Source organism: Lygodium microphyllum, chromosome 28 (assembly GCF_053477565.2).
Source record: "Lygodium microphyllum isolate KBCC chromosome 28, Lygodium_microphyllum_v1.1.10, whole genome shotgun sequence".
Taxonomy (NCBI): Eukaryota; Viridiplantae; Streptophyta; class Polypodiopsida; order Schizaeales; family Lygodiaceae; genus Lygodium; species Lygodium microphyllum.
The window spans coordinates 107,792,771-107,802,285 of record NC_141162.1 but is presented as its reverse complement, the minus strand read 5'-3'; the positions used below and the strand labels follow the sequence as shown (position 1 = coordinate 107,802,285).

The following is a 9,515-nucleotide window of genomic DNA, read 5'->3' as shown; positions in this document are numbered from 1 at the left end:
TGACTTTGATAAAGTCTTCTCTGCTATATTCAAGATGACTATCCTACAATTGGTTTTGGCCTTAGTTATGCAGCTAAATCTCACCCTCTATTAGATATATGTGAAGACTGCTTTCTTACATGGGGACTTGCATGATGAGATTTATAAGAAACAACATAAGGGATTTGAGGAAAAAGGCAAAGAACACCTAGTATGCAAGTTGAGAAAGAGCATTTATGGCTTTAAGCAAGCACCTAAAGAATGCTACCACAAGTTTGATACCTTCATGCATTCATAGGGATATACTCGTAGTGATATGGATCCGTGTTTATACATGAAGAAGGCACATGATGGTAGCCTTATGACTTTGATACTCTATGTGGATGATTTGTTGATTGTTAGGAGATCTCCCGAGAGCTAGATGCCTTGAAAAGCCAGTTAAGAAGAGATTTGAGATGAAGGATATGGGATGGGCCTTGCATATTCTTGGGATGCGCATCATATGCTATCATTCTAATGGACTCCTTTACTTATCACAAAAGGAGTACATTGAGAAGTCCCTTGAGTGATTTCATATGGAGGATGTTAAGCCTATTGACTATCCTTTACATTCTCATGTGAAGGTCAGTCAGTTGATTGTCCGCAATCAAATGAGTGGAAGGCCGAGATAGCCAAGATCCCTTATGCATCTGTAGTGGACACTTTGATGTATGCCACAATAGCCACTCGTCTTGACATAACATTTGCAATGGGAGTTATGGTACACTATATGGCTAAACCTGGCAGGCGGCATTGGGATGTGGTGAAGGGTATCATGAGGCACCTTAAGGCCATTGCAGATATATGCATATATTATGGTGGCTAGGATATAGGAGTCATGGGGTACACTAACTCTAATTATGTAGGATATGTAGACAGTAAAAAGTCCACCTCTAGCTATGTCTTCACTTTTGTTATAGGTGTTGTTTCTTGGATGTCCAAGGTGTAGAAATGCACAGCCCTATCTACTATAGAGACAAAGTATGTGGTAGCTATTGAGACTTGCAAGGAGGCTCTCTGATGAGGTTGTTTGGTAGCAAACCTTGGTATTATTGATGCAGTCCCTACATCGCATTTGGATTTTATGAGTATTTAGCTAGCTAAGAATTTGGTCTTCCATTGGAAGACAAAGCATGTTGAGGTGCATTTCTACTTTATCAGAGAGGTCACTAGGGACAAGTCCATTGAGCTTGTCAAGATCTTAGCTAACCAAAATCCTGTATATCTGTTCACTAAAAGTCTCTCGGTAGAGCGTTTTACCTTCCTTAGGAAGATGATGGATATTGGATGGGATGATGTCTTTCCTCATCATGTTGTAACTTATTTACATTTTTACTTTGTCACTTTTTTCTTATTCTCTCCTCACTAGAGACACATTTGCCTTTAAGTGGGAGGTTGCTGAGGGTAAAGCCACCTGTGCCTATGTCACTTGTGTATGCACTACACTAACAATACCCATCTACCTATACACTACAAGTGGCGGGCACCTATCACTGTCACTTCATTCTTTATTCTTTCAATTGACTAATAGAATAAGGGAGGCTGGTCACACATTTGTGATCGTTGGAGTTTCCATATATCTTCATTGCTTACGCTTGTTCGTACTCTCACTTCGGCTTCTCCCTTCATAAGATTTTCTTTGCTTTTGAAATATTATAAGTAAATTAACCTTCATTATAGGAGCAGTAACTCCATGGTCTTAAGTTGCACCTAGAATTGGTTTATGACTAGTGAAGATGGTGGAATTAGGTTTAAAATTGATAGGTGTGTGGCATTATTGAAGGTTGTTCCATACATAGGGAAAAACTAGACTTGTATGAAGTTTCACAAGTAAAATGAATACCTTCCATATCAAGGATGAGGGCTAAAGAATGGGTCACATGCAAGTCAATTTGCTAGCTATACTTTAAAAAAATGTCTCAAATACAATATGTAGCATTATTCCAAGAGGGGATTTGCATAGGGTTGAGTTTAATGGTTTACCTTGAATCCCATAATAGCATTATTGCCAAGAGTTGATTTGCATAGGGCTAAGTTTAGCAATTTAGAGCTATGTCGCACAAGGTATAGTGGGGGTAACAGGAAGGCAATGAAGGAGTAAGGTATCGTCACTCACAGGAGGTGTTGTAGATGCTTGAATGTTTTCATTTGTTAGTCATAATAAATGATAGTTTATGAAAATCCTTCACGTTGGTACGTTTTGATTCTTCCTTCTTGCTTGTTGACAACTGATCCCTCCTCTTATTTGTTAGTGATGCTACAATTCACTTAAAACCACCCTTTTGGGTTTGGTTTAGTGGTGCGTGTGGGGTTTCAACAAACCCCACTCCCCCTAATCCCTCATTGTATGACTATATGGGAGTGGGATTAATATCCCCCACAGCCCGCCTGCAACTATCCTTGCTACACCCTAGCGTGATACAACTCTTATCATGAATCCTGTAAACAAAGCTTCCATTTTCCAAATGATACTTCAAAGGCCAAAAGACTGCAAAAACTTGACTTAGTTTGGAGGCAAACAAAATAGTTTTGAAGCATTTAATGCATAAGCCGCAGTTCTGCGTCTCTGTGTGAATCCCCTCTAAGACTCGAGTGTTGGGTACGTCTGAAAGGTTGCAGAAGAACAGATGGCATGTGACGCAGCCTTAGGAGCCGGCCTAAATTGAGATTAGAAGAAGGAATGAAATTGCACCTTTGATTTGCGAGATGGGGAAATGATGAGAATAGAGGATCATAGCTGGGACCCAAGACGGTTGCTGGCTAGGCGTGATGTAAATGCAACCGGGGGTGTGGGGGTTGGGACGGGAGTCCAGGGGGCCTACAAGGTGGGGCTGGGGACATGCATGTGCAAGCTGTCAATCAAGATGGACGGCCGGGATGGCACTATGCGCCGGCCATGGACGGCGGGGATCGTGCGACGGCATGGCTAGGGGCTTTTGCGAGTGTGCGAGTGCTTCCTTTTGTGTTGTGCTGTGGGTGGGCGTCTAGCTGGAAGCTGGAGCCCCCCCGCGCCCCCCTTCTCTCTCTGTCTCTCCCTGTGTCGCCCCGCCCCTGCGATCATCAAGCCACAGCACGTTTCTCTCTTATCTTTTGCCACTACTTAGAGAGAGAGAGGGCAGCATCCTAGCCAGAGCTTATTATTAGCGTGATCACACTCAGCCGATAGCCCAATAGCTTACGAGAGCTTTTGCCAGCACCTGCATAGCTTATTAGCTCGATCACATACAGCATAGTACCGAGAGACGGGAGAGCAGCTATAGGTTGATCACATACAGAAGAGCATTGAGAGAGTGAGAGAGAGAGATTACCCGTCTCCTTCTAGCGGCTCCCATTTGTCTGCCATGGTTGAGGAAGTTGCCCCCCTGTCCGCTCCAGCAGAGGCTTCCCCTCCTCCCTCTGCCCTACCTGAGGACGCCCCCGCCCTCGAGAAGCTTCCAGAAGAGTCCCCTGAGAAGCTTGCCGAAGCCTCAGCCGACGTCCTCCCCCCTTCCCCCGCTGCTGCCGCAGATGAGCAGAATTCTCCTCCCGAGGAGGAGAAAGAGGCTGTTGACGCTCAAGACAAGGCCGTTGTCGTCGAGTCTGACGCTCCAGAGAAGGGGACCGACAGAGAATTGAGCCCCTCTCCCACTGAGGACACCACTTCTTCCTCTGCATTCAAGGAGGAGAGCTATCATGTGAAGGATTTGAAGGAATCCGAGAAGAAGGCCTTGGTCGAATTGAAGGCCAGAATCGAGGAGGCTATCAAGACCAATGCCTTCTTGGCCCCACCAAAGCCTGCTGTAGAGGCTCGTGAGGTGGAGGTGGAGAAGAAAGACGTGGAGGAAGAAAGGAAAGAGGGAGGAGAGGAGGCAAAAGTTGAGGAGAAAGAAGAGAGCACTGCCATGGAAGCACCTGCTGAAATTGCAGCTACTGTTGACACCCCTGTCGTTGAGGAATCAGTAATTGCCGAAGCTGCAGTGACTAATGACACTCCTTTGGTGGATGAATCTGTAACTGGCACAGATGCTGCACCGTCAGTCATAGCTGAAGAGGATGAGGTTGTCAAGACCGTGGCTTCACTTGTTGAAGCTAAGGAGGATGAGAAGCCCAAAGAAGAGCTGTTGGCTGCTGCTGAGGAGGCACCTGCACCAGAAGGAGATGGAGATGCAAAGACTGCTTCTAGAGACATACCCATGGACGAGGACACTCCTGTTTCCTTTGAAGATTTGGCATTGTGGGGCATACCACTGCTCCACTCCAAGGGCGATGAGCGCACTGATGTAATACTACTCAAGTTCCTGCGTGCGAGGGATTTCAAAGTTAATGAAGCATTTGGCATGCTTAAAGATACAGTAATTTGGAGGAAAGAGTTTGAGACCGATAATCTTGTTGATGAGGATATCAGCTCAGGGTTTGATTCTGTTGCATATATGCATGGTGTTGACAAAGAAGGGCATCCTGTTTGCTACAATAATTATGGGGTCTTCCAAGATAAGGAGCTCTACCGGAAGACGTTCGGAGATAAAGACGAGTTCAACAAATTCTTGAGATGGAGGATTCAGGTGTTGGAGAAAGGCATCAAGAAGCTTGATTTCAGTGCTGGTGGAGTGCATTCCATGGTCCAAATCACAGACCTTAAGGACTCTCCAGGCTTTGTAAAACGCAGGAATATTACCAAGAAGATATTGTCTTTGCTACAAGATAACTACCCAGAGCTGGTCGCTAAGCAGGTCAGTATGATTCCCCATCATTCACACATATTGTCTGGTCAAGCAATGAAGGGGACTTGTACAGAGTTTTGTCATCAGCATGATGCCTCGGAAAACTCTATTTTTGTGCTTGTTCGGGCTTGATCTGATTGCTTACATGGATTTGATTGTGGTTTCTGAAATTTTGTGTTTGCCTGTGAGTGTGTGTGTTAGACCCCGTGTGTTCATGTAGCTGTCCATGGTCTGAGGTTGTCCCATATGTCTTTTTATGCTTTATGCTCTATGCTTTATGCAGATTTTCATCAATGTCCCATGGTATTTTGGAGCTTTATATTCACTGCATGGCAAAATTGTAACACCCAGATCTAAGAGCAAGATTGTGGTGGCCAGACCTGGGGGAGTTACAGAGACTCTATTCAAGTAAGAGATAAGCAGCTTTCATTTGTGTGCCACAACCTGATGGGGCTCCTGTTTCACATGCTTAACAGACTCTTAGTATCTCATAGACTTTTCTTTCCAGGTACATTTCTCCAGAAAATGTGCCTGTCCAATATGGTGGTTTCAGCAGGCTAGACGACTCAGAGTTTGAGGATGTTGAGGCTCCAATTGAAGAGGTGACAGTAAAAGCTGGTGAGAAGCAAACTATTGAGATTCCTGTTCTGGAGGTATGTGTCCTTTTCTGTGCCACTAAGCAAATTTTTATTGTAGGGCAAAGTTATATGATAGTGATGTTGACATTAATGCTTGGTGCTTTTCTTTCAATTTGCTGCAGCCTGGAAGCACAGTTGTGTGGGATGTGATTGTTGTGGGATGGGACGTTGTATATGGAGAGGAGTTTGTGCCAAGTAGAGAAGGCAGCTACACTGTGATTGTGCAGAAGCCCAAGAAGATGGGAGCAGCAGAGGAACCTTTGAGAAATTCCTTCAAGGCCACAGAACCTGGAAAGGTGGTGTTCACAATTGACAACTCAGCCTCTCGGAAGAAGAAGCTAGCTGTGTATAGGTACATTGTCAGGGAGGCCCCAACAGAATGCTAAGTTTCCTGATGTGCCCCGTCAACAAGATCCAGACTTTGTTCACTCAACCGAATGTTTTGATGCCTAGCTTTGATAGACAGTAAATAAGTAGATCAAACCTTTGTGGCATTGCACATCTCATATCATGCCATCAGATTGTCACTTTCTCCTATGTTCATCTGTACATTGCATATGATAACCATTAGCTTAGCTCAGTTTTTGAGTAGAGTCCTTGAGTAGCTTATCTTGCATCTTTGTATGGACTCGCTCGACTGCCAGCATGGCTAGGATGGTGGTGTGTTTGTTTATTTGGCATGTTCTTGGTTGGGGATGTTTGCCAATGACGAGGGAGGGGCTTCTGATTGTACCCCTTTGCCCTCGGAGACTGCTATTCTTTGTCCATCAGGTTTTTGATGGTTCTCATTAATCTATTCTTTGGAGTTTGTATGTGGTTTTGGACAATTTTTTGTATGAGAAAAATTTTCATGATTCTCCGAGTGGTTCATGTTCTCTGGGTTGGATCAACATTCGTGATTACAGGACTCCAGTCATGTGACTGGTGCCTCGTGTTCTTTTTCTTTCATCCTCATTGTTTCCTTTGTGTGGGCATTTCTAATGAATATGGCAGATTTGAAGTCGTTGATATTTAATTGTTTACATTTGGTTTGTAGCTTGCATTTGATTGAACAAGAGGTATAAACTTCCAACTTTAGTTGGGAATTCCATTTGGGTCCAGTAATCAAGCAGGTGCTGATAGCTGTGATGCCATTGGCACACTTCTTTACACCAGTGTTATCACTGCCAGGACCATATAACTGTCTTAGTTTAGTATTGCACCATGGTACTGTGCGAGCCTCATTCTTTTTGACTGTTCACAAATTGTTTCCTTTTGTGGTGGAGTTTGCATTTGATTTGCAACCTTGATGTCTTTAAGGTATACCTCAGAAGCACATGCACTCAAGGCCCTGTTGCGGGATGAATGACCTTGGGTGGTACCTAGTAGACATGGTGTTAGCCATTTGCTCAAAAGCATCCTCTTGTATGTTGCACCAAACTATGTGGTATCCTTCCTCAAGCAAAGAAAAAGAGATTGAGGAAAACCATACACACGGTGATTTTGAGTGCAAGAAATAGCGGAATTGAAAATCTTGTGCTTCTTACACTTTCTGTCATCTGATGTTTCTTAATTTCCTGACGATCTGAATTGTTTCTTTAGTATCCCGGGGCTAAGCTGGTGTCCAGCCTATTTTTAAAGCTTCTAAGCCAGATGTATGCCTGGAATGTGCAAGTCGATGTATGCAGTAGCAACTTTCTTGTGTGCCTTTTACACACTCATTGCTTTGCCATTTTCTGAGCAGGATGTCTGTAGAGCTCATTTCACAGCCATAAGGTGCAAGATTGTGTGCATTAGCAACTTTCATGTGTGCCTTTTCCCACCTTCTGTACTTTGTTTCCTTGTGTTCTTATTGTCCTACTATTGTTTTCTTGCCCTTGTACTTTGCGCACGAGGGGCTTCAATGGCCAGGTGAAAGTGATGACCAGAAGCTGCCAGTGTGTTGACATGATCTGGCTTGCCACAGCCAGGAAGGATTATGGCACACAATGAGCAAATTTTTGCAAGCAGCTCAACGATGCCCAGTTGCTGATCCAAAATTCTCCTTTTTATTTCCCCTCTGCTCCCTCCAGTGACCACTCATTTTCATCATGCAATTTGGTTGCTTCAACTGGTTCTTGTCTGTCGTAACCACCTAAAATGTCACATGTTGGAGTTAGCATCTAAGAAGAGAACATGACATTAAATCTGCACGTATACGATGATGAGCAATTCTGATTGATGCAAGGGGGTGCCTTTGCTTCAAATACTAACCAAGAGAGGGCAAGAGCCACTGGCACGGTCCTATATGCAAGTATCATAGCTCTCAAGCTGAACGAGTGTTTGAGTGGGCAAGAGCGCAGACACATGCTACCTGAATACATACAAGGGGGTGCCTCTGCTTCAAATACTAGCCAAGAGAGGGGAAGATCCACACTAGGGTGCTCCTATATACAAGTATATAGAAAACTTATAGAATAGGGTGTTATGCAAAAATCAAGTTGCTTTTCAGCCAGCTTTGGAGATCTCATGAAAAAAGAGGGGCTCCCGAATCCACGCAGCATGCATGCAGAAAACAAACAGCACTCTGGATGGTGAGGAGGGAGAAGAAATGATTTGAGAGAATTTTGACCAAGCATCCTAAGGTTTTACCACCCTATCGGAGTCAATAGAACCATCAAATTTTTTGTCTACATAGTAGAACTTGGTGTTTGGTGTGAGTTTTTGGGTCTAACAAGGTGAAACATGACGCGATGAAGGAGAGACTCATGGAAAACAAGTTTTCTTAATCAAGGATTTTGATTTTGGGATACTTTGAGCTTCTGATCTTTTGCATGTATGTTGTTTCATCTCTCATTGGTCTATACTCTGTGTTCTTTATCATCATCTTTGCTCTCATACAAGAATCTACCTAATCTCTTACCACTATTAATCCTCACTTAATATAATGTCCCTTACCACTATTAATCCTCACTTAATATAATGTCCCCAGCCTTATGCTTATGAGCCCAAGTTTAAACCGCCAGGCAGTCACTTTTGGGATCTTGATCCTTTCTTATTAGAGTTGTCTTAATCATAATGATGAGTATCCATTGCCAAACAAAGTTGCCTTATTCTTTTTAATAGTAAGAGATGTGCCACACCCATGTCAGGGCGAGTAGTAACTAAAGTAAAGGTAACACGGCCATACTCTTCGAAACTTAACTCAGACTTCAACACCAACTAGGAGAGAGGCTCTATGTACAGCCATGCAAAGGAGAGAGGTGAGGCAAAGGAGACTTCATGAGAGAGAACACAAAACTTACCAATGAATGACAACCATGTCATTTTAACTCCAGCTAGTTCATGGAGTACCTCCATTTTTTCGGAGGTATTTCATCAACTCCATAAATTTTGACATGAAAGTCAAGTGTGGTTATGTAAACCATCCACATATTATTAAGCTCAACTACACAAACTTATGGAAATATAATTTGCCTTGGCATGTCCTAGGTCTAAGGGAGATGCTCCCACCATGCTTAATTAGCAACCATTGACTTTGATTGAGTCATGGTCGCAGAGTCCTCTCTATTTTGAGTTTCAGGCAACAGGAGGTGTTACATCCAGAATTATAAGACTTAAAATCAACATTTTATTCTCTTGCTTGGTTAGAAATGGCATGTGAATGTGTATATAGGTGCGCAAGTTCAAACCTTGGATATATATATCCTTGAGGTGTCTGTCCTGATTCCTAAAGATGAACAATCATCCTCTTGGCACTTGGCACTTTTTCGTGAACGTCACTGTTAGAAGGTGAAGCGGCAATCCCATTTACCTAGGTAGTTTTTGAAATCACGTGGGGTGGGGACAGTTGCGGTAGGTACAGTTTCTCTCTGGGACAACCAACAGTAACAGGGGATGGATGGATGATGGGTCTGTTGGGCGATGGTGGTGCGTGTGTGTGTGCAGCAGAGAAGAAGAGGCAGGGCCACTGGCCAGGCACTTTCCTCTCCTCGACAGGCTGCCTTAAATTGTTTTGTTTTCAGGTTGCTCTCCTCGCTACTCAAAGAGCCGCAACTTGCAGGCAGACAGACAGACAGAGAGAGGAAGCAGGCTGCAGGGGGCGGGCATGGGGGGCATGTGCAGAAACGTCCAATCAATCGGTCTCTCTCTCTCTCTCTCAGACTCAGAGCCTCTGCGAGTCTGTGCTTTTGTTCTGTCG

The 9,515-nt window shown here is 43.9% G+C and overlaps 1 protein-coding gene across 1 annotated transcript; it reads left to right on the top strand.

The window, feature by feature from the left end:
- The first annotated feature begins 3,008 nt into the window (after positions 1–3,008).
- Positions 3,009–6,229, top strand: LOC148011844 (patellin-6-like). The gene is made up of 4 exons (XM_087670095.1): positions 3,009–4,727; positions 5,002–5,126; positions 5,227–5,371; positions 5,479–6,229. The coding sequence occupies exons 1-4, from the start codon at positions 3,360–3,362 to the stop codon at positions 5,740–5,742; spliced, it is 1,902 nt and encodes a 633-aa protein (XP_087526221.1). The 5' UTR covers positions 3,009–3,359; the 3' UTR covers positions 5,743–6,229.
- The last annotated feature ends 3,286 nt before the right edge of the window (positions 6,230–9,515 follow it).

Coding starts and splice junctions, on each gene's coding strand:
- LOC148011844 (XM_087670095.1), top strand. CDS start 3,360: ATGGTTGAGGAAGTTGCCCCCCTGTCCGCTCCAGCAGAGGCTTCCCCT. Junction 4,728..5,001: donor CAGAGCTGGTCGCTAAGCAG/GTCAGTATGATT, acceptor TGCTTTATGCAG/ATTTTCATCAATGTCCCATG. Junction 5,372..5,478: donor TTGAGATTCCTGTTCTGGAG/GTATGTGTCCTT, acceptor AATTTGCTGCAG/CCTGGAAGCACAGTTGTGTG.